The sequence below is a fragment of the Hesperophylax consimilis genome, chromosome 23, assembly GCF_061612785.1.
Source record: "Hesperophylax consimilis isolate HC1 chromosome 23, BYU_Hcon_1.0, whole genome shotgun sequence".
Taxonomy (NCBI): Eukaryota; Metazoa; Arthropoda; class Insecta; order Trichoptera; family Limnephilidae; genus Hesperophylax; species Hesperophylax consimilis.
In genome coordinates, this window is record NC_142858.1 from 2,564,365 (window position 1) to 2,590,432 (window position 26,068).

A 26,068-nucleotide genomic window follows, 5' to 3' on the forward strand; every position below is an offset into this window, starting at 1 on the left:
TTTTTTACTCCAAACAATGTTGGGAATCATTGGTAAAAGTAAGTCAAGTATGTCCCTTAACACCTTGTATAGTGGCAACAGATTGAGGATTCCATTCAAAGATAGCCTTTTGCCCATATAAAGAAACTCTTAACCCTTTAATTTATATATTAACTGGTTTCCGAAAAAAAAGACATAATTTCATGTTGCTCCTTCCTCGGAGCATAGTTTTAATATAATATGCTGTTATTATGGTAATTGAATGTGCCCAAGCAGAGGGACGGACATGAAACAGATAATATTATTATTATATTTATAAAAGTCAACTTACAAGGTGGCGAAAAGCCTAGAAAGGTTTTACAGAAAATAGAAAACCCTTTTTAACACTAGAAGAATATTAGTGAGGTTCTTCTAGAGGCCTAACATGTTAACAATGAATACAGATGCTGTGAAAATAGACTTGGAACAAATAATAAAGCTGAAATACTTTTATCATGCCAGTGGATGTATTTCCATTAGTTATTGCATGCTATCAGCTCGGTAAGATATTTTTAAGCAAATCCATAGATTTCTAAAGCAGATGCCACGTGTCAAAACATTCAGGTTGCTGATTTGCAAACATTGCTAGGTGCATTCAGAACTATACATTGCATTAGGTAGATGTTTAGAATACATTAATGATGAACAACTACTGCACCACACCGAACATATATCTTTACAAAACTTTAATATTCAATTTTATCAATGTACACTGACTTGTGTCCCGAAATATTCTAATGTTTAGCAAATCGCAAATATAATGGCGGTGACCACTTTTGGGAAAATTGATTTTGGCACTAATAGAAGAAATAAACTTAAAACAAATAATAAATAGTTTTACCACAATACTTATAGGCGGATGTATACTTTCAAAGGATGTAATACTATTTTTGGTTTCCTTTAAGATTATCCCTGTCGATTCTTATAAGATCTTATACAAATTTTAACTTGAACGAATTTTTGGAAAATGACGTACTCTTAACTCATAACACACTATAAAATGTACTTTTTTCAATATGATTTTGAGTGCATTAGTGACTACTGGTAGTAAGAGCCGGCCATACATGGGTGCAATTGGAGCAGTTCCCTCGTGCGCCATACTGCCAAGGCTCTGTTAATACCTAAAACCTAATATTCCTAAACAGTTGTGGCTTGTGACTTTTGTGTGTACTATTAGTACTTTTGTGTGTACGTGTTAATATTAAAAAATGGCATTATTGATGTTATTGTATTTGAAAATGCTTTTTCTTTTGAATGTTACAGTTTTTTGAATGAAGATTTTCTAAAAATCGGTGCAGTGCAATGAACTGAAATATCCTGAAAAATCTTCAGACAAAAAACTGATCTTCGAAAACATTTTCGGCTACAACAATGCCATTTCAAAAATGCCTATCAACAATGCTATTTTTTTTTAAATATAATACACCCAAAAGTTACGAGCCGCCACTGTTCCTAAAACATTGTCTTTGATATTATTTTTCATAAAACCGGTGCTACAAAAAAATACAAATATTCCGAATATGATTGATTACAATAATCATCTACCTAGGCGTATGTTGCTTTTGCCAAGGGGCCCTAAAATTTTACTTGTGCCAGGCGCCATTTGGTTTAGGACTAGCCAAATGTTACCTTACCAGATGGTAAGGTAACACGTGGGGTGTAGCAGGATAGGCTTTTGGCCTAAAAGCATCTGACAGCTTTTCAAACTGCCTACAACTCAATTCAGTACTACAAGAGTGTCCCTATTTTTTTTAATTGTAATTAAATATTATTTTTAAATGTAAACTACATTTTCATCAAATAAAATAGAATTCCTGCCAAAAATGGTTTAGTTGGTGACAGAGGTGGTTGAATTTATTATGAAACAAATATGCAATTAACGCCAAAGTTCTATACATAAATGAATTAATACTTATTATACCTTCAACCTCTGAATCTTTCCCTTTAGAGATGAATAAGTACCAATATGTTGGAATAGAGACGGTTTATAGTGCACCCACACCTGGGCTTTATCCGTTCTACATTGTTTCTGAAAGTAAAAAAAAAACAAAATGTTATTTACAAAAAATATATTATAGTGTTGTATTGGTTTATGGGAAACATAATTTAAAATAAGAATGTCGCGTAGTATAATATATGAACAGACAAATAATAATTTTAAAGAGTGCACTTTTGAATGTATTTATTCACACCGAAAATGGTTCAAAATAGTTTGGAACATTCTGTTCCCTCTTAAGGCTGAATTACACCTGCCAAGAGCTCGCGAGTCATTTCATTGAGGTTAGTTAGTGCTGTTAGTTTGGTTTAGCATGGAGGGAAAAGAGAAAAATCAAGATACTCTTTAACGACAAATGTCAAACATGAAGTACCGAGTTGAGTATGCAGGTAGAGGGGTTACTTACTCGACCGAGTCATCGGGTCTTGCTTCTATCGAATGTATCGCCTGAATCACTTGCCCGCTACTAGGCTAAGTACTGGCTGTACTGACTACATCAGCCGAGCACTCGGCCGAATTCATTGTCTCGACCGAGCCCTCGGCAGATGTAATTTAGGCAATACCCCGCAGTAGAAATACGATACAGTACACCACTACACTACACATCTCTTTTAAATGATTCTACTATACAAGACAACATTATGTTGAAATGACTGCAACATGAATAAGAATAAGGCAGAGGGTTCCATTATATTTAATCAAAATTAAAATTCAACACACCTTTAAAAAGTGATATAGAGTCATTAAAAGTGATTAGATATAATAGTTACCAATGTAACCTTTTTAACCTAGTTTTTGTTTTATCACTTTTCATGACTCTGTATCACCTTTTAAAGGTGTCTTGAATTTTCATTTTGAAATATCATCTTTTTGGAGGTGTGTTGAATTCTCATTTTGATGACATACCCGGTCACCATAAAAGTTTGTTAGCTCGAAAACTAAAATATTAATTTATAGTAGAGAAGTTATGGCTGTGATAACAAGGATTGCTTTAGCATCTATTATATTAGCACAGAAACGCTTACTTCAGAGCTCAGAGAGTTGTAAATTCTAATAAATAAATCTCTGATAATAATATGAATGTCACCTAGTTGGCATTTCATCTCTTCTTTATTGATATGATTACCTACGTTATCTGAACAAATGATGGTGGTTGAAGGACAATACTGCAACAACAGATGTCGAAAGATAATAAATATTAAGTAAAATATAAGAATCTAGACATAATTTATATTTAAATGTTCATTATTGATGGCTATGTGTATTTGGCTTGCAATTATATTAGCTGTGATTTGTAACCAGAACTGAAAAGTCAGGTAATCTAAGCTTTAATTTTTCTCTTTGTGTGTTCCTTTGAATTAACAACATAACTCAATTTGAGTTGGGAATGCCACCATCCTACTGGCTTTGTTCATTTGCGATTCTTGAGTAGAAAAATAAATACTTGAGCATAATAAGTCAATACGTATATAAAAATGATACTTACAGTTCCCTTCTCCCCATAGTTGCAAATCTTGGTGATAACAAGATAATCAAGCAACCAATCTACCGGCTTATCATTGTAGAACATCTGTATGAAGGTTATAGCCCAGGGTAGTTCTGCAGACTTGAACAACTTCCCAATAAAGCCCAGCTGGCAGAAGTCAAGCACAAACCAGTTGGGCTTCTTGGAAGTAACTTCGATGGCGTAATCCTTCATGGTGGTGATGAAGTTGTGCTTGGCAAGGATGTCGTCCTCTAGCTGGACGTAGAAGGTGCCTTTTGGTTGCGCGTACGCCATCAGGAAGACAAAGTCCAGGTTCTGTTTGGTTCTCCACTTGACGCGTTCCATTGAGTCTCCGAGAGTCTGTTTCAGCTTATCCATGTCAGGATAATAAGACTCTGGTGGGGACAATACTTCGATGAGACCTGATTCCACCTGACTGGGAAACCTGAAAATAAATTTGTACAAATATTAGAGTCAGAAATATTAACAACATAATCAATGTAAAGTAGAAAAAATGTTTTTCTAAAGAAGCAAAAACTTTTGAACGGTGAGCTTCATAGCATTTTTAATCTCTAATTTCTGCCGGTGAATGCAACTATTTTCAGATGGCTATGTCATCTCCATCATAAGTTATGGAGCCTTTAATAGCATCTATTTTACTGCAAAAATAAGACTAGAACTAATATTTTTTGTTAAGTGTAGACATCTTGGACAAAGCGAGGTAGTAAAGCTAGCGCACGCACAAACGCTAATCTACAAAAGTACATGAATCGGTTCGTGTTAAAAGTTAGAATAACAGAAGGGTATGTACGAATGGAATGAAGTGAGGAGTGTTTTCCAATACCGACTTGTTTTGCGGTCCATCCTCCCCCATCCACCTCTGTAGGAAACGGCGCGATGGTTAGTGAGATAATATTTCTTGGATAACACAGGCCTGCGACCAAATTGCTTTCTTTAAAATAATGGGTGATTCTTATGTATTTTAGTGCGCTGAGTTCAGAAATGCCCCCAGTTTTTTTCCAGCACGTAAGCATTTTCCGCAAAATGCATTTTTCTGCGGGATTGCCTACCTTAAGGCGTATATTTATGAATATGTCGAAAAAAGTTGTTTTTCCTATTTGGCTTTATAGTTTTATATCAGAAACTATGAAATATGATAAAAAATATTATATTTAACAGTATTAGTTGAGATTTGGAACTTCAGTCTCTTGGTACAGAAGCAGAGAAAAACAATTTGAGCCAAATTTTTCTCAAGATGGCGAACTTGTATATTGTTCTGATGTTCCCAAGTTGATGTCAATGTTTATCATTCAACATGTGTCAGATGATTGGAGGCTTTTTATTGACTCATCAAAAAGAAGTTTAAAAGCAGTTTTGCTACACAACGGCAATAAATACGCTTCTGTACCCGTGGGGCACTCTGTGCATATAAAAGAAAAGTATGACAACATGGCTTTTATACTTGATAAATTGAAATATAAGGAGTTTGGATGGCCTATCTGTGGCGATCTCAAAGTCATCTCTATGGTGCTTGGACAACAAGGTGGCTATACGAAATTCCCCTGTTTCCTATGTGAGTGGGATAGCCGGGCAAAAGCACAGCACTGGAGCCAAAAAGTGTGGCCAACGAGAACTTTGAAGGTTGGAGAAAAAAAATTTCACTTTGAGTCTTTGGTTGATCTCAAAAAAGTGCTTTTACCCCCACTTCACATCAAGCTTGGACTGATGAAGCAGTTTGTCAAGGCATTACCAAAAGATGGCGAAACGTTCAAGTACCTTGAAAAGAAATTCCCGGGACTGTCTGAGGCAAAGTTAAAGGAGGGTGTTTTTGTTGGTCCGGACATTCGGAAACTAATGAAAGACATTCAGTTTGAAAAGGTGATGAAAAAGGCTGAGAAAGAGGCGTGGATATCATTTAAAGAAGTTGTGACTAAGTTTTTGGGGAACAATAAGGACCCGGATTATGAAGAAATTGTAAATAAAATGTTGAAATGTTTTAAAACCTTGGGGTGCTCCATGAGCTTGAAATTTCACTTTTTGAACTCCCATTTGAATTATTTCCCAAAAAACCTTGGTGCCGTAAGTGAAGAGCAGGGCGAGAGGTTCCACCAAGACATCAAAGAAATGGAACGGAGGTACCAAGGACGATGGGATGTGAATATGATGGGAGACTACTGTTGGATGCTCCATAGAGAACTTCCAGATATCCCACACAAACGGAAAAGCTCAAAACGGAGTTTTGAGGGAAAAAGATGTAGATATTATAAAGAATTATAAATCCTTATTGTATATACATATTATTTTTTATCAAATTGTATTTAAAAATGTAAATAAACCACTAGTAATATATATTTATTTTTCATTTCAAAATGCATTTTTACCTATATGTACTGCAGGTTTTGCATAACTTTCATTTTCATTTTGCGGAAAATCCCTACGTGCTGGAGAAAAACTGAGGGCATATTTGGACTCAGCGCACCAAAATACATACGATTCACCCATTACGGTGAAAAAAAACTATCAAAAAGTGTCAATTTGCAGGCCTGTGTAATTTAGGTGTACGAATGAATGTATGGAAATTTAAGCGTAATTGAGTTTTATTATAATAACCAGATTAAATTATGCCGGAAATGAATTAGAATATCTGATAAAATTTAAAACAATACCTGATGAACAAACACATTATAACAATAGACCTTAAATAAAATGGGGTATTTTAGGTTATATTCAAAGTAACTCAATAAGAAGATAATAAATTAGAAGTCATACATAATTTAAAAATAAAAAAGGCGAGGGAGTCAAGTAGATGTAAAAAAGGTAATGAAGAAGATGAAATGACTTTTTATTTGATTGTATATGAAGTTAAGTTACAGAGATTCCTCCTTTGCATTCAGGCGATCTTTCTTTAAATACTTATGGGGAAAGAAGCGGAAAATGTGGAGATCCGGAAAGAAAGCAAGATAATAATAAGAGTAATAAATAGATGATTTTGGCTTATAGAACCGTTAAAGGAAGAAAGATATTAGGGATTATCCCTCCGTTCCTGTACATACCCAAAGCCTCGACATAAGACATACCCACGGAAGGCGTTGTTACAATAAATTAAAAGATAACACTTATTCGTGTAACACAGTTAAGTGCAATCATAACTTTCGAATGAGTGACATCGCCGTTCGTATTATTCTTCTTCTAGAAAACTTCAATGGTATCTACTTACAAAACCATTTATGAATAAAGCAAGGAGTGTGTGCCGAGACAGAGTTTCTGATGGGTTAGTTAGTTAGTAAATAGATTGAGCTAACTTACTGCGTTTCAATCAGCTTGGCAGTTTGCAGCACAAACTCTAGATCTGTCTCCGCCACAAACACGATGATCAGCGTTTCGGCGGCTTCAGCCGAGTTCATGGCCTCGACGAGGTTGTGCAGCGTGGCCATGAGGTAGTTCTCTTTGTCGCGCCGCACTGTGGGGATGCCCAGCACCACGGACACGCCCGAGCGGCCGCCCGTCAGCAAGTAGGCGGGCCGCACACTCTGCGGGTCGTCCAGCAGGTGAGGCAGGAAGTAGTAGGTAGTGGGGAAGTGTAAGGTCTTCAGATTGGCTTCGTTCAGACCGTTCGCCGCGCGGAGACCTGGAATCGACAAAAAATGTCACTTGTCTTTTTGAATTGAGGGAGTCAAAACCACCTTGGCTCATGGTGAGGTGGGGAAATGTTACAGAATCTAACAACCAAGAGAATGATTCATTACTATATGAACTGATCAGTTTAGGGGTATACAAAAGTAGTGCTTTCAAAGTATAAACAAACATTTTAACAAGGAACAAAGTAAGGTCAAACTTTTTACTTTTATAATAAAAATAATAACAATGATAGAAAATAAATACTAACAATGTTAACTCATTTGACAAAACAGTCAAAGTGGTCCAAATAGTCTGCTGGGTACTCAAACTAGAGGTGTAGCATACACATATTGGATCAACATAATGGTCATCACGTCCAGTGGAGATCACATTCCTTAAACTTGGAGAATATTTCAGAGAAGACCTTTTAACTCAAATCCAATGTTTTAATATCACAAATTCTTAACTGATTTGATAGAAGACCACTTCCTTGAATATATTTAGATTTTAGCAAGGTACCATATAATATGATCTTGTAACATATGATAAGTTATTATTTATCTCTACTCATTTTAAAATTTATGCTAGCATATTTCTCGAACAAATACAATACAAAAACACTCTTACAACACAATCACACCACCACAAATATAACCAAACGACACTGCAATGTACCCAAAGCTCATACTAGATTAGAACAAAGACAATTCAACTCCCAAAAACTTCAACCTTCTTCCAGATATTCTAAAAAAACTCCATACTATCAAAACACAAATAACTTTACGGATCCTAACATCTGCAATAGATTTCAATTACAACACCCATAAATTCTACTCTTTAAAATCCCCTAATCTCCCTCCACACATCTCTCACATTCCTTAATTGACTTAATTCATATAAAATATAATATTTATCAATGTTTAATTAATTATTAACTGATTATTTGTCACATTAAATATTAACTAAATTTGAATTGTATAATTTACTAACTATTATGTATATTATGAAAATCTTCAATCTGTAAACAACACCCGACATAACACAGGGGCACCCCTAGCATTGCGGTTGAAATAACATTCAAAATGTATCATCGAATATAAATTTTCTATGAAATTAAAAAAAATTACTACCTTCTACTTCATGTAATTATGTTATTATTAATGTAAAAAGTGATCGAGTTACCAATGCCATCAGTATCCTTGAAGTCATGTTGTTGAGTATACAAGGAGCAAACATGGTCTAGTATCCTCGCCATATTCGCAAGGCACAAGCTAACAAGTTGGAAATGTTATCTAGAGGTGAGCGTTTCAGTTTATTTTTCAAAATAACCGAAGTCGATTCAGTTTCTCGAAACCAACGGTTACTCGAAACTGTAAATAATAAACTGAAAAACTATTATTGTTGGAAATTAGAAAAATAAATCATTACGGTTTAATAATACTCATATACCTAACTAAGTTTTTCGATCATTGTATTATATCATTGATCATTTAACGTTATTTATATTTAAACAGCAACTTTGGGTGAACGGTTGCAGCGAAAGGTTTCACGCGAAAAAGTTTCGTCGCAACAGGTTACGGCGTATCACGTAGGTACAGCGTTGAGGATGGGCGTTTTATTTTTTGAAGGCGTTTTTCGAAATTTTCCTCCAAGGTCGAAACGGTCATCGACAGAGTTTTGGGTTTTTTTGCCGTTTCGTAGGCGTTACGCCGAAAGCGTTTTTTTGCAACGGTTTACTACGGATATAGCAGTTTAGCAAAGGGTTGCGGGGGCAGTTTTAAACGTTTCTCTTTAGTCTTGAACATTATCAGACGAATTGTACTCTGTTGGAATCATTTCGTGCGGGTTTATTGCAGGCGTAATTACAAGATTGAAAAAAGTTTTTTAGAAGTTTCAATTAAGAAAAATTCGCGAAACTTTTGCAACCGTTTCAGAAATTAAACTGTTACGAAAAAAATCACCTCTGAGTGAAGTGTTGATGTGGTGACTTACCAGTCATGTTGTTGAGCATGGCGCGCACGTTGGGCGGCGGGTCAGCGCGCGGCGGGGGCGGAGGGCGGGGCGCGTCTTCTGCTCGGGAGCGGTACACGGCCTCCAGGTACTGCAGCCGCACCTGCAACTCAGCCAGCCGCTGCACCAAAGCCACTTCGTGCGACATGTCTGCAATCACACAACAATAAACTTTTAATATATCGTAACAATCCCAACTTTTAAACGACTACACAAGAAGTTTTTTTGATATTTCTTTTTGTAAATTTATAGCTCGACTGTTGCGAACTCGTCTAGTCAACATAAGAGTACAAACTCGACACACTAGGCAAAGGACCAATGTCATCATTCACAAACAAATTATGAAGCAAGTTATCCAATTTCTCGCCTACATAGTTTAGCAAACGAATATTCAAATGACATGTTTTCATATTTGTAACTTAACTAATTCGATGTTTAAAACGGTGACCGGATATATCATTACAATGATAATTCATCACATCTTTAAAAAGTTATATAAAGTCATGGAAAGTGATGAAACAAAAACTTTATTAACTGGGTTAAGTAGGTTAGGTTTAAATTATTATTTTTTATCGTTTTTAATGACTTTATATCACTTTCAATTTTATTTATCATGGAACCGTTTAAAACACATTGGTTATTACGTACATTGCTTATTACTAACACTTAAGTAACTAATTAAAAATTAAATTAATAACCCATTGTAAAAGCCCTACGGGCGAATAAATAATTATCGGTCTGGTAGAATAGTCTAACAGTGAACTGAAATAAACCAACGGAGTGCAAAAGCCGCATAAAATAGACCTAAAAAGCCCGACAGAGGCTATAAATAATTTTGAAAATGAGTAGTAAACGATTTGAGGCAGATCTTCAAAAAAGTGCCAGAATCTATATTTAATGCATTCTAAGCTATTCAGCAACTTGGAGAACTCAAACCTCTCTATCATATCGACCATTTCATTATCAGAGAAATAAATATTTACGATTAACGATTTAAAAAAATTACAGTTGATAACTCTGGCCCTGGGCCTCAATTCTCGATGAAGTCATTCCACTCGAACAACGAGTGGTCTGACCCACTCGTTGTTCGAGTGGAATGAACTCGTTCGAGTGGTTTGACCAACTCGTTGTTCAAGTGGAATGACTTTTGACGTTTGACGTATGTAATTATGTACCTTCGACGAGACTCAAGAATAAGAATGTCGACAGATGTATGTATCTACTTTCGACGGCGATTGCGAGCGGCCTGGATTGGAAAATCGATACCCACGTTGACTAAATCTAATCTCTACTACATGTCAACTCCATGTTGTTAAACATTATATTATGTTAACTACGTTACAGCACACACAAAACCTAGTTAAGTAGAAAAGTCGTTGCTTCATCCATATTGAATGTGTATCCCCCGAAAGCCTCTCGACTACAGATTGCAATCAGTATGGCGAAAAATCCGGACAGTCGGATTTTTCGCAACCAGAATCCGCGGAATAAATATTAGAATTTTTTTAATATGAAATCCGGATTTGATTTTCTTTGTTTTCAATGCAATGTTAATTGAAGTGAACGCTTCCAAAATACTAACAGGCATTCAATACTTAATATTACGTAGTATGACAAATTTGTAATAATAGTTCCATAACACAATAACCAAATGTTAACATTATGCACAGACACACGAATTAGTACAAACAAGATTTCTTAATGTTTTGCCAGTAAAATATTAATCAAACAAGAAAAATAATATTAAATATAAGAACGAGCAAGAAAATATTGAATATATTGAACAAAATTTGTATTGTCTGAAACCAACTATATTATGTATTAGCTGAAATCACACAGAGAGTTTCGAAATCAGACGAAGACAATAATTTTCCTCCTATTTTTAACGTCAAGTGTGCGAAATTTCATCAAAAAGGATCGAAATTCTGCTTTGAGGGAGAGGAAGGTTTTTTTAGAAATCTCATGTAGACAGTGAAATTCCTCTTGTTTTGAAAGTCAAGTGTGCAAAATTTCATCAATCTCGGAATAAAATAGTAGAATTGTATAAAAATCAAATCCACGCCTCCCCCCTGGTGTCCGCCACAGGCCCCATTCTTTTGTACCTATACCAAAAGGATAATGTTCGTATATGGTAGCAGAAGTCGGGGACGTCCGAGGAAGACATAGTTCAATCAAGTAAATAAGAAACTTGAGTCGGGCCATGCCAAGAGTCAAAATAATAGAAGAGTATCTATGAGATGATGTATGAATGTGAATGAGGCAATTAGTAAATTATCAGAAAAATGCTTCTTTTTTTCTTCATATTTGATTATTTCCGGTCATTGAAATTATAAATTTTATCTAAAAAAAATCCTAATATAATCCCGATATCCGAGTTTTGAATTCCCAATATCTTGACTCTCGACTTAAATGCTTAACAGCTTAAAATAAAACTTGCACGCTCCGAGGAAAATTAATATGCAAAGGAAAAGCTTGCAATCCATTGGATCCCAGATGTCTACAATACGCTACTCTACAGTCTACAAGTCCCGCTCCCACCTACCACCTACCAACTAGGCTAACTAGTAAATGTTTTAATATTTGATCGCGTACAATCCGAAGCGACGCGACGTGACGGCAACTTGCGTAGTAAATGTTATTAATTTATATACTCGTAATGTATTCTATCCTCGCGGCATTGTGGCTCTATGTAGACTCTTTACTGTAGAGCAGTGTTTCTCAACCTTATTTGTGCCATGCCCCACTTCAAGATTAAAAAAAACCTCCACACCCCCCACCGCCAAAGAAATAACAATATCACACAACCAAAGGGAAATGCACCGCAGGCGAAAAAATGGGGGAGGGGGGTTCGCTACGAGTTTCATTAATAACGACTAATAAAGGGATTATGATTTTTTTCCTAAGGACCGCGGGATCCTACTCTTATTGAATTACCATAGTGCGGGTAACATTTACATGGTAAAAGGGTATTGAGATTAAAAATAAAAGCAACATAGAAATAGATTTTATGAAGGAATAGTAAAAGAGAACTTGTTTACAAATAAACCTTGAATTATGATATCATTTTTAATTAAATAGAGTTCTTGAAATTAAACTAGGTAACAATAAATAATATTTAATTCAATGGAACATTCATGAAAATAAGAAAAAAAACTACACCTAATCTTACAAATCAATACAAATCTTGCAACGATGCACGACTGATTTGAATTTACGAGTAATAAAAATTGCCTTTACTCCATCTCTTTCCAATATTTCCAGCCGTCCGTCCGTTCGCCAGTCCGTTTTACAATAATTGCCCTCCAAAACATTTAGATTGCCCTCTGACAGTGGGAAGTGAGTCACACTTTGAGAAACACTGCTGTAGAGGCTATGTACACTGTACAGGAGATTTATTATATATTCAAAGGAAACATGTATAGCACACTGTAAATAAACTCACCCTGTCTGCGTCTTATGTCAAAGTAAGTCGGTCTTAGACGACTTTCTCATGTTAGTCGACATGAAGAACAATCACTTGCAGGGCATACAACGTTTAATTTATCGTCGTATCTTACGTTTTCCATAAAGGTTGTAAAATCTACTATATATCAATCAAATTAATGGTAAATTGACTTAAAGTATTTTATTGTGCCCTTTTATCTATTTATTAACAGTAGCTTAATGTTTGTGTTTCATTTACACGCTTATTCGTTTGCAGATAATGAAACATTTTAAGTATCTTAATACACAGGAAATCAACAAAAATACATTAATATCATATCCTCATCTACTCCCCCAAAAACGCCCTCCCCGCCGCCAAGCAATTGAGAAATGGTGGCTTTAGACTTGAGCTATCGATCCGCAGAGGAATGGCCCTTCCAGCCGTATTAATGTGTCTAACCGGGCCAGTGAAAAACTCTGCAGCAGAGTGAAAACATGTGCAGCGCAGACACTAAAACAAACAGGCGGATAAAAAAACATCGCATCGGCCAGAAAGAAAGTACTCGCAGCATTTCAATGACGAAGTTCAATTACTTCAGTATTTACTTGTGCCATTAAACACTTTAATTCAACTTTAAAAAATGAAACAAAGACCTTCCTATCTATTGACGACATTCAACATTTAATTTTGGTAATCGTAATAATATTAATCTTCTCAAACTCAAAATGTCAACAGCTCCAGTCTTATTCGTTAATAGTTTAGTGAAGATTCCGGAAAATGAATGAATGAGATGAATGAAATGAATGAACATTTTTTATTTTACTGTGTCTTGTTCTGTTTTACGTTTCGTTTATACGATTAGCATCTTCTTCTTCAATTATATCTTACTTAGTATATTGTTTGTAACCCTCCAGGCTGTAGGTCCTGGTCAGAAGGGGAGGGGGAGGCATAGGGCGCGGATCCTTCGACGGCGCGAGATATTTTGGAACAAGTGAAAAAATAAAATGTTTTAAATTAGTTGATATTGCAAAAGTAAGACTGATGTTCGCGGACTACGAATAGCCTGACAATATTTGAAGGCCTTCTACCCCTATAATTATAGTGTGTTAAATATTGCTTGTGAAAAGATAGTGGACATAGCTAACAGAGGATTATACTGGAGGTGCCTGGGTAGGAACCTTTGGACTAATATTATCGTTTTGAGATTTAAATATCATTTGGAAAAAAATTGTATTTATAAGCTAAAAATTCGTCAAAGTGTGTTAAAATTGAAAGTTGAAAGTTCAGCTGAAGGATTAAAAATTATTTACTTTTTTATTGTAATTTTTTTACTGTAAACGACATAAAATTATTATTATTAACGGCTTCAAAATTATGAATGTTTCGGTAAGTTTTTTTACAAACATCAATGTTTATTTCAAAAACAAACAACTCAACTCAATCAAGTTTCAAGACAACAAAATACATCGGAACTTGAAAATATTTTAAAGGTTGAAGGGTTCTGCCATGTCATTCTGATAGATGTACTGCTATCCCGATTGAAATGAAAGATACCACAAATAATAATAAAGACTTACAATTAATTAGTACCATCACCGAGGTGTAATGATAGCTGACAAATCTCCATCAGTCGTTCGGTGAAATATCGCGAGGAATAATCGGCGAATAATTTAAGGCTCGTCATTGAACGTTTCGCAAACTGGACGACAACTGAACTTGATCAGCGTTTTCGGTTGACTTTTTATTTTTAATATGTCACAGCGCAGCGGCAGAATCTGGTACCCTCTGAACTCCTCAGACAAAGAATGATTGATTAAAAAAATCAATTTGATGCAAAAGTAATAGTCATTTAAGAGGTGGCGGGGTATTTTGATGAAAAGTTCGTACGAAAATTTGAAAAGTGTTATTGCTTGGTTTTGAAATGAGAATATGCTTAGTTCCTACCGGGATGTAATTTATCCAGTTTCTACCTCTCCTTAACCATCACCTTGCTGGAAAAGTATTAGAAATTTGGAACAATGACAAGAAAATAGTGCAAATTTGAGTGCATTTGTTTTGAAAACAGAAAAAGGATTAGGAGTACCTTGGAAGGAAGTTTTTGGTGTTTTCGCGTACATAATATCGTTTTAGTACTAATTCGTTTTGTTGTGGCGATAATTACCTCGAGGTATCGTGATCGAACTCATTATATTGTGATTGTTTTGTGCGCTCCTTCGCAGAGATTGAGTGGTGAGTGATTGGTCATCCCGTTTTTCTTCCTTTCATACCTTGTTAATTCCTCCACATACACGTAAAAACTATGTACACTCCATTTAGTTTCGGATATAATAGTTATAAATATGTAAAATAATTGCTAGTTAGAGTTTTAACAAAATTTTAAAAGTAGGTAAACCGCTGATAGTTCCGTTTCCCCCAACTTTCCCATAAATGTAGCATGTAAATCTATAGTTGTGACTTACATATATGCCAAAAGTATACTATTCAAAGAAATAAGGAAACCTCTACAAGACCGCGTATCCATCAAACCAAATCAATATGACATAAAAAAATATATTTCTCTCATTTAAACCAAAACAAAAAATTGCTCTGAAATCGTAAGATTTGTAAGTAGATACTTAAATACCTTCCTACTTAATAATATAAATATATTTTAACAACCCTTTAACTTTACCCGTCGTATGCCGATACTACATTTTCGCCATGCACCAGCTGATTCTTTCGTAATAGCTCACATGTTTTTTGCATAGTGATGTTTTTGTGAATTTTACCGTCTTACCAGATAAAGTGTTTACATATATTTAAAAAATATACAAATAAACTATCTACCACAAGTATTTTCCCCAGAATGGCAATTTAATTTTATTTCGTCTAATGCGGCGCACGATAGTTTAAAACGGCCACCATCTTCGAACCGCAACCGGAACGTAACAAGCAAATTTACAGACAAATTAATGTGTAGCGGTAACAATAAGTTGGGTACAATCAACGACTATTATTTTACTGTATCTCAATATTCCTAGGGTTTGTATGCCTCGACAGCTCGTCATTAACACTATTTATGGAAAGATTTTTTCATAATGTTATTCAGTGACCAAACAAAAAATGTGGCTTAAATATTTTGTCAAATAAATTGATGTTTCACAGCACAATGGCTAATTCAGATTCAAATGCGGCCAAAGTAATATGATTGGGTAAGTTTTAAATATATCACGTACACATAATTCTTTTACCATACCTAAAGAACATAATGCCGCCTCACTTTATGAGACGTGGCACAATGGAAAATAATTTTATATGCGAGCTTCTCTCGGCGTTCATGTTTCCCATACCTCCAGAGTAATAATGAGTTCACCTGAGAGCAGCTGAAATGAGGTAAATACTTTGCAGAAAGCACAAACTTAATTTAAAAACTATATATTTATTAAGAGTTTTACTAAACCGTCTTAGCTCGAGATTTCAACACGGTCTACCCCTATTACGTTTTGTTTATTTAATACTGTGCAACGGTAGTGTTGACCTAGACGTACATGGTAGAGAACTTAAAACAATTAAAGTTTATGAAGGAGTAGAAACAATGAAATATTTTTGAGTTATAATTGTAATTTGTAGACTATAAAAATCAACGCCTTAAATTTTTTTTAACAATAATTAAATGATTGAATCTTCCTCCCCAGGGACTGACTCTTAAACTGAAGTGAACTTTTAAATTTAATAAAAATTAAAAAAAAAAAACAAAAAATGGTTTGACTGAGAAATGAATATTTTTTCACAGGGGCTGGAGTCAACCGTGCTAACAACTGCGCCAAATCCCGATTGGATAGGATCGACATTTATTTCCTGCATTCTTATTAAATTTTAGAGAAATGCGTATGTGTCCGCGTGTGTATGAGTGTTTGCCACAAAAAGCGAATGAATGCATTGTCATCAACATTATTAATCAACCATAACTTTGAATGTACATTACAAACTTTGCAGCAAATTTGAGTGGGAGCTGATTTAACATTTATACATAGAATTTTAAACAATAACATCGACTGTCCCGAGCGTCTGTCCCTAGTTAATTCTAACATACATATGAGACGTACACAACACACAGTGCTATTCCACATACGCAATTACAAAACAAATGCAGTATCTAATGCAAGTTTCTGATTTGTAAAAGAACACTATACTAGATATATAATGTTAATTTTATAACAAAATAAAATATAGGCATTTTAAATAAATCTCTGCGGAGAAATTTACTCACACAAACCCACGCACCTACTTTCTGTTCCACCTGATATCGTCATAATAAATTTTACGGTAACAATAACTTCAAAGTGAAAACAACAAGAAAAGCTGCGACACGAGAACACGATAACTAACGCATAATAGATATAAAACATGAAAGAAAATAATTTCATCCAGACTTCGTTTATTCATTATCATTGTGTAAGTTATTTCCCCGTGTGAATCCCGCCGTGCCTCACGCCGCGAGGGTTGAAATAAATTCTAGGCCTAGTTAATAAAGTGTAGTGTATGAACACGAAGACTACCTACTGCCTACTCTATTAAATAATCATAAGGATGGGTGGTTTTGTGACCACATAAAGCAGGAGTCAGGTGTTGGGCGGTCCCATTATAAATATGTATATTCCACCTGTTTCTAATAAAAATTTCCGATGGAAAATAATATTTACATGCTTACGTTTTTCATACGACGGTCATACAGGTAAAACGAAAACGCTTTATATGTATATTCTACTGGTTTCGAATAAAAATTTCCGATTAGAAAATAATAATTACATGCTTACGTTTTACATACGACGGTCTCTATACCAATCTGTGCAAATTGATCCTTTCCAAGCTTGCTTACTTTTACTACCCGGCTTTGCACGTGATGGATTAGGAATTTTTATATTCTCTTGTACGCAGAAAGTAAAGAGTAAAAAAATTGTATTTGGTAAGTAGATGTCAACACCTTTTACACAAAATCTTTATTCTTATTGAGTCATTAACTAGAGGGATGTATGAAAGCTTCGTGTATTGTGGTGGGAATTACGTAGCGACCGACCCTAAAATACTAACCTTGATACAGATATTTTTACAGAACAAACTATGCAAATCACGACGTCAGAGCTCCAGGGATCAATAGTTATAATGAAGATAAAAACACACTTTCTCCTTCACAATTTTTTTTCTCTCAATGAAATTTCTGTATAATAATACATGTCTACCACATTCTTTTACCATTTCCGAAACGTACTAATGTAGTGAAATGTTTCGAAATGATAAATTAATAATTCAAGAGAAGTATTGGAAGAGGATTACGTGGGTATTTGTTTAAATGGCAAAAGTTACTCCATACTTCGCATAAAGGTTTTATCGGAGAAGCAGTTCCGTATCAAAAGAGTTAGAATGCATACTAGTACATATTTGCAAATGGCGAAAGTTACTCCATACGAGTACTTCGCGTAACGGTTTTAAATAGTATCGGAGAAGTAATTCATTATCAAAAGAGTTAGAATGCATTCATATTTGCAAATGGTGTATCGGAGAAGCAGTTCAGTATCAAAAGAGTTAGAATGCATACATATTTGAATATGGTGGAAGTTACTCCATAATTCACATAACGGTTTTAAAAATATCGGAAAAGAAGTTCACTATCAAAAGAGTTAGAATGCATACATATTTGAATATGGTGGAAGTTACTCCATAATTCACATAACGGTTTTAAAAATATCGGAAAAGAAGTTCACTATCAAAAGAGTTAGAATGCATACATATTTGCATATGGTGGAAGTTACTCCATAATTCACATAACGGTTTTAAGAATATCGGAAAAGAAGTTCACTATCAAAAGAGTTAGAATGCATACATATTTGATGCATCGAATATTAGGACCGAACCGGAAGAAGTGTCGCCTCGGTCCACTGGGAAATGGCCGATCTTTACCGGTAGCGTACCGCTGAAAGATAACCTCTCTCTCTCTCTTTCTGTTAACAGACGAAAATAACTGAAAGAGAGGTTAAAACGGAGCTCTCAGAGGAAGGATCTTAAATTCAGGTTTTTAAAAACTTGACAGGAAATTCAGCGGAAATAAAGCCTCCCCCTTAGTTTACTTAGTGCTTGAATATACCGCTTCATAAAAAATCTCATGGTTGGTTCATCAATCTCAATTTCGTTGCAGGTTCTTTTATCACGACGCAGAATTTTCGGGATAAATATTGGGTGGTATTAGAAATTATAAAATACCCTTGACCGACAGAGAAACCAATTTAGAAGTTCTTTTTCGAAATCCATTATCATCTCAGTCACATTACGAGGGACGGTAAATACTGAATTACCCAACTAAATTATAAACTAGGGGAAGACTGATGAAAGACGAAAAGAGGAAAATTATAAAATATACATTTTTTTAATTATAATAATGTCTCCTTCAAGAATTACTTCAAAATACTTTGTACCACCTTTTAATAAATAAATGATAATATTATGTAAATAAATGTATTAACTTCCAATGGGAAAAGCGGGCATTAGTCAGTCACAATTGCCTCTGGATTGCCTGATGACTAAAAGGCGGAAAGACACCTCAAGTCGTAGCAGTACAAATAAAAGAGGGAGAAAACGCCATTTTGCGTGATCAATATTTGATTGGGTAACTCCAGGTGGTTCAGCAGGGGAAAGGGAGCGTGACCATTGACTTATAAATATGTACATCATTCAACAGTAGGAAACGTACCTACAACAATAGTGTTGAAAAGCTTGTTACAGTGCGGAAGAAAATACAAGTGGACGAAATATCCATGTGGTGAGCGTGGCCATAGACATTTTGTCATTATTTTGAAGATGTCTGATGAGGAAGAAGTGAGAGCTCTCAGTTTTGGTGTTTTGACGAGGATTTATGAGGAGGAGATTTCGGGTTTGATCGTAACTTCGACAATGAAAGTTTTATATTTATATAAGGAATTTTTATAGATTTTGTTTAGGTAATTTCAATCGGATCAAATTATATTTTCAATTAATGCTCAGCCAGATATTAAAAAAAGAAACGTAGGAAATGCGTTGTTTATATTTTGTATGTGAATACCGCACAAGACTCCCAACTGTATGGAGCCAGTAAGACTATGGCATCCCTAATTGGGGTATGTTGTGAGGCTGAAGGTAGTGGGGACGGGAAGGAGATGGGGAAAAGGAACGTGGGGAAGTTTTAAGTCTATAAGTCTATTTAGATATGCTCACCAAACACGGCCAAAGGTTTTCATTTCAACGTTTCAATTCTGAATAGTGGTTTTACATAAGGGCGATCCTGAGAGTATCTTTTACTCTGGAACGTGCCGCAAATATAATTTACTTGCGCACGCCGGATTTTAACCCGCGGCCTCCGGCTTGCTAGTCGAGAGTCTTACCCCTAGACCACGGAGGCCATCAAAGAACACAGAGGCCATGGTGTCACATCTCGATTTCTCGCAACCGGCGATTCATATACAAGCCTGATGTACTACTTGAGAATCTCGAAACAATCAAAAATTATTACGGAGGTTTGTTGGGTCCTCTGCAATAGACTTAAAAACTTTCTTTAAAGGTGAGTTTATGGTAGAAACAATCACACATAACAACATTATTTATTTATAATTTTTAAACTCGTAATTATGATGCTTGCTCACTGCACATAACCTTAAAAACTCGTACGATTTATGCTACGTGACAGACCGCACCGCGAGGCGGATGTCAAAAAAAAATCCCCTCCCCTAATTTCCCGAAATTCCTTGAATGCGCGGAGGTTGTTTTCCATCGGTCACGAAAAACACTGCTTTTTCCTACACAAAATGTGGAAGGGAACGCCCCCTTTTCGAATGTCTGAGGAAATGTTCGTCGTAATGTTTGAGGTATTGTTTGTGGAAACACTCGCAGTAGACCCCGCTTTAGAGGGACATCATCAAATAATTTAAAAAAATTATTTTTTGAATTGATAATCGATTTCATTGGGTGGCCTGGAGTCGAAAGATGTGAAGCAAATTGGCGAAATCACTTTTCTTTAAAATCGGATCACTTGCATTTTCTGATCCACGGCTACTGAAATATCTTGCAATCGTCTATTTCGAGTGCAGATACTTCTAAGAGTACCTAAATCTGTCATTTAAGGCGATCCAATACCAAGTAATGCAAAATCAGATGTTTTTGGTTTTAAATTTGATTGCTTAGAAATACTACAGATGCTTTAATTAAATACTGCCAAGTAGAAATCCAACACATCTTGGGCTTGTCAGCAATCGATCATTTTTTTGATAAGACCTTTTATAAGCCTAGAAAAAAATAAAGTACCAGGCCTAAAAAAAACTGTCTAGTGCAAAATATCCCATTTACAAACCCATTTTCGGATATTTTTTTTATTGTATAATGTGGAAAATTCATTTTTTTATTTGATAATCGAAGGAAATTTTCATATATGTACCAGAACTTCACAAAATAAAACAAAATATGCATTTTCGCGTTGTTTATTTTTACACGAATATTGATCGATTTTCGGGGAGGTAAACATTGAATTTTCCATTGTGAAATAAACTCTATGCCGTCTACGTAAGGGTTTCACGCCTTTGTATTTAGTTACCGCCCGGCGCTGACGGGGTAAAGACGTTTTTTTATCTTAGTGCCGCTCTGTTCTGTGAAATTTTTTCAACTAAAATCAGTTTACGTGTAATCGTTTATTTTTAATTCCTAGTTTTATACAATGGGGAGGAAAAATAATAAAAAAAACTGGGTACGCTCAGTGGCCTAAAATAAAATACAAAAATCCCGAGAGACCAAGATAATCAAGACCCGCATTAATAAAACCCTTCCTTGAACCTCTTCCTTAATCCGCCCCGCAACCCTGCCCAACCAGTGGCGATATAAATATAAGTATATATATATATATATATATATATATATATATACTTTACTACATATATACCATACAACATATGTATATTTGTACAGACAGAGGCGCTTTTGTGAGATGTCACATAAAAAAACGAAGAGTTTAAAAAACAGTTTTTTGTGCTTCCTGTAAAATTTGATAAATGGAAGATTTATGCATTATGCCGATATTATATTGTACCGGATTTTTGACAAATTTTACCAGTGTGCGTTTATGGGCGTAATTGGGTAAATATAAGTCTGGGGTTCGGCTTTCTCGTATTGGTTCTCAAGTTTTCTATAACCCATCCCAATAGGCCGCGCCCCTTCCGAATTCGAAGGACATCTGGAATATGAGATCGTCTTAACGAGTGGCACAAGATTTGTGGAGTAATTAATACATTTAGGTGAATGTAATATATATTTCAAACATTTACAATATAAAATATTTACATTTAGCCAAGGATTGCCAATTTTTTTTTTTTCATATTTGTCCTTTTAAATTAATGTTGTTAAATATGTCGTTTTATAATGTAATTCTTTTTTTATTATCTCTGGTCCTTTTAAAAATGATAGTTAAGATTTATTAGAAACATTAATGTAACGATATTATTCTCTCGATACATAATTTTTGTGTAATTTTTATTTTTTTTTAAATTATTAACCTCAACACAGTCTTGTCCTAGTGAGGTTAAGAATTCGAGCTTAAAAAATATACAATATAAAGAAACAATAAACTATAAAGAATAAACAATAATGATAGTTATTAGGTATCCTAGTGAGGCTAAAAATAATGCATAAAAAAATACAATGTAAAGAAACAATAATGACATTTATTATTGTTCAATAAAATAAGATAAACATATAGATTGGTATCGTGACTGTAAAAATTCGAAGAAGTATTCTGTATAATTGAGTTTGTTGTTTATTTTACTATAAAATCGTATTTTTATAGACTTCGTTGTAAAAAAAGTAATAAAATGTTTAAGTTCATGAATGTTTGATTTTTCATTCCTATAAAAACAGTTTTCTAAATAAAATAGACATGGAACAAAGGTGCAAAAATTTCTCAGACAAATTAACACAAAACTTTCAATGTTCCTTTCTAAAACATTTTACTTAAAAAAACTTTCACATACATCATTCAAACATACGCTAGCAAAAAGACAATGCTGCGACCGAGACTTAATTAGATTAGGGATAACTCATTTGTCAGAGTAGCGGAAGGTTACGTGTTAAAGTCCAGTAATTAGTGCACACCATTTTTCTTGTGTTTTCGAAAACACATTGTGAAAATTAATCACAAATCAGATCTATACATATCAATTTGAAAAAACTGATGTCACATTCTTATGTAAAACTCTTTGATTCTTAGATACTAGTAGGACAATAATATCGATTACCTGTTCAAAAAGAATTTGGGTATTTGAAAATTTTTACATGAAGTAAAAGATATTAGAGAACTTACTGACATAAAATATTGCTAATTTATTAAAAATCTATTTAAAATATAAGTATTCCTGTTAAAAACGGGACTGCAAGCCTTAAACGAATTAATGGACAGATTTCCTAACAAGATATCAGTAAAACACTAATGTGTTATGAGAATATCGGAAAAGTGTTCATAAAAATTCTAATATTGTAGTATTTCGTCATTATATTTATCAGGAACGCATGAACACGTGTTCCGATATATTTTTGTTATGTTATTAGGAATTTTTTGATGATCGGGAATGTTGTTTCAACAATCAATGTGCATTTTTAAATTTTGTTTTTAAAACTTCAACTTTTTTTTTTTGGCAGACCGGTAAGAAAATTTGAGAATGAATTCAACTTTTTAAAAGTGGTACCCTGACACAGCAACACATACATATTTCAAACATAGTCGCAATTTTTATTTATTGAATCATTTATGAATATTCGCAAAACAAATTCAGCTTGACAAGAGCGGTTCCCTACGTGAATATTCAGGCAGCCTGCTAGACTATGCACGGCGTATTAAAGATGCAGAGCCCTCCGGCCGGCATCGTCTACCGGGGGACGGCCCCACGAGCAGGGGGTGAAAGATTAATCGAACCGTTTGGACTGACTTAAATAATTGCTGCCGCTACCTCTTGCGCTCTTCTGTGTGCATGTGAGTGTGGCCCTTGTGAGCCAAACCTTTGCAGGTCGCGTATTATTCATAAAAAAACACTGTTTGTACTTAATAATAACATTCTTCAAGACTATGCTATCGAAATGAATATACTACGTTGATTAAGGTTCTCAGTATTTATATTCCTTATCTTTTTCCAAAGGAATGCACAGCTTTACGGTCACTGCATGTCAGCGCAGAAATATACAAAATCTTATAATATTGTGAATCCAGGACCCTGTCAGGTAAGCTTCTGGTTATTTAAGCAAAAGCTAAGGCGTGTATAATATGAAGCTTCCGATTAAGGTTCACTCGGAAGAAAATTTATTCAGTTTTCGGAGTAAGGTACAAATTTGTGTTTAACTTAGCTTCATGAATTCTTTATGTCTAACGCCTTCGTCGTAGGCAAATTTTAAAGCAAACTAATACAGAAACAGTAACGCGTAAATCTTCCTTTGATCTACTTACTAATAAATAATGTAGGTTTGTGTAACAGTTTGGATTTAATAAAGTTTTAGGATGGGGAAATCCTTAGTTGTACAAGACGGAGACGGTAAAACACTTAGGTACTTTTAAATAGGTTGCGCAATTACAAAATTAAATTAGAATTCCGAAAGGTCAGTCACTTAATAGAAGTTTAAAAAATCCGCCGGCACTTGAACAGTCCAACTTAGTCCAGCGGAAAGTTCTGAATGAGTACACTACCGAGTCCTGCGCAATAAAGTAGAGACGGAGCAAGTGGGCGGTCCGAGCTGAACTTCAGCAAACACGAAGAAACCGGTTGCCTACTTAAGAAACTTTACTTTTTAAAAAATCGGTCGCCTATTTAAAGGAACTTAGCTATTAAAAGAAACCCGTGGTCCATTTTTCCTGTCCGTTCCTGAAAAGGAAAGACTTCCTTAAACACGCAGGGAAAATGATCAAATAACAAAGGTTGTTTGTTTTGACTAGGTTCCTACAGTTTCAGTAAAAGATTCTGGACTTCTTCTCTTCGGGCAAAAGAGCCCTCGAACATTTCCTCTGATTCGCAATTGCGAACGGGCGGAGAAGGACGGTGGGGAAAGTGAGGATCGGAATTGGAAAAAGATTTATAAGTCCCGGGCTTTGTGCGGACAAATGATCCAATTGCTCCAGGATTTGTGTATACGTTGAATACACTAACCAACCCGCGAACGGTCGCCTTGCGTAGAAATTCAGTCGCTCGCATATATTGTCAGAGGAAAGAAGTCGGGCCAGTCTATCGTGGAGGAACTGGGGAGGAATGTAAGGGGACAGTAGAGATAGTATAATATATATAAAAAAGGAAAGTACTAGGTTAGTACAGTTTAAAAGTAAATAAGTATTCTCTCCCAGAAACACAAGAATTGGTAAAGAGTTAGTTAAAAACTAGGCACACGTACGTTACAGCAACACAGCTCTGAAATATTATATAAAGCTATCTGTATAAGCCCTAGCCTAGATAGTAGATTATCCTACGTGTAACGGACGTAGTTGACCATATTATTTAATATCATAAAAATTGTTTACTTTTATAAAATGTCCCTACTCCACGCCACTGGCAAAATCACCACTCCCCGCCACTGGTCATTTTGTCCAGTTTTCGGCCCAAGCGGCTTGAAAACTTTGTCTACGAACGGCATCGATACCGCGTCGCCGGCTTACCTGCCGCGTGGATCAATGTCCAGCATTTTTTCTATGTAAAATTTACATAGAAAAATCAATTTTTAAACATTGCAAATATGTATATTTTACTTGTTCATCCCCTCGGCGGTAGTCAAATAAACACTATTTTCGATATACTACCGCTGAGGAGATATTAAAAAAGCTGTTTTTCACCCATATGTAAACCCATTTTTGAACAATATTTTTTACCTTTTTTGCGTGTACAAAAATCCAGGAACCTCGTAGCATAGTGAATCTTATCTCTTTCTGAGCGCTATGTTACGGGGGACCTCGGAAAAATACTAACTTAACATGTTTTACAAATTTGATCGCTTGAGATCATTTTTACACATTTATTTTACAAACATTTCTTATTTTTTGTCGTATCTTGGCAAACAAAAAATCTAGTTGTCAAGATACACATTCTCATAACTACTATGCTTTTAAACTATGTAATTGTCATTCATGTAAGCGTTCAAAATCTTTTCTAACTCGCAAATTTAAGCGACCACTATCACCATTGCTGCCGACAAAATGAATATGCAACAGTTTGTCGGAGGCTATAAACTCATTGTTGGCGCGGGTACAACCCCCCACCACTTTTGGGCTCCTAGCCCAATGTCGGGCGCGAGTCAGGCTAATTAAATATAAGCAGCCACATAATTCAAAATAAATCAGTTCATCTTTACCACCAAAACCAAGCGTTTTATTATCTACAAGTGACTCCTGCCCAACATCTGCCTCACCTCGCCGAGTCTTCTGCTCCAAGATCTTCTGGTGTTACCTCTTCGAGACCAGCCGGCCCTCCTTTGGAAAACCGCCAACACCAGAAGCGAGCAG

At 35.2% G+C, this 26,068-nt stretch overlaps 1 protein-coding gene across 3 annotated transcripts in view; it reads right to left on the bottom strand.

Moving 5' to 3' along the window:
• Positions 1 to 26,068, bottom strand: part of Mgat4a (alpha-1,3-mannosyl-glycoprotein 4-beta-N-acetylglucosaminyltransferase a) — a 380,732-nt gene that overhangs the window by 4,823 nt on the left and 349,841 nt on the right. For all 3 annotated transcript variants that reach the window (XM_089646106.1, XM_089646107.1, XM_089646108.1), the window contains 4 exons: positions 9,111 to 9,278; positions 6,807 to 7,128; positions 3,501 to 3,945; positions 1,940 to 2,047 (listed from right to left, as the gene is read on the bottom strand). In XM_089646106.1, coding sequence (XP_089502232.1) covers positions 1,940 to 2,047; positions 3,501 to 3,945; positions 6,807 to 7,128; positions 9,111 to 9,278 — 1,043 coding nt within the window. The remainder of the gene's footprint in view (positions 1 to 1,939; positions 2,048 to 3,500; positions 3,946 to 6,806; positions 7,129 to 9,110; positions 9,279 to 26,068) is intronic.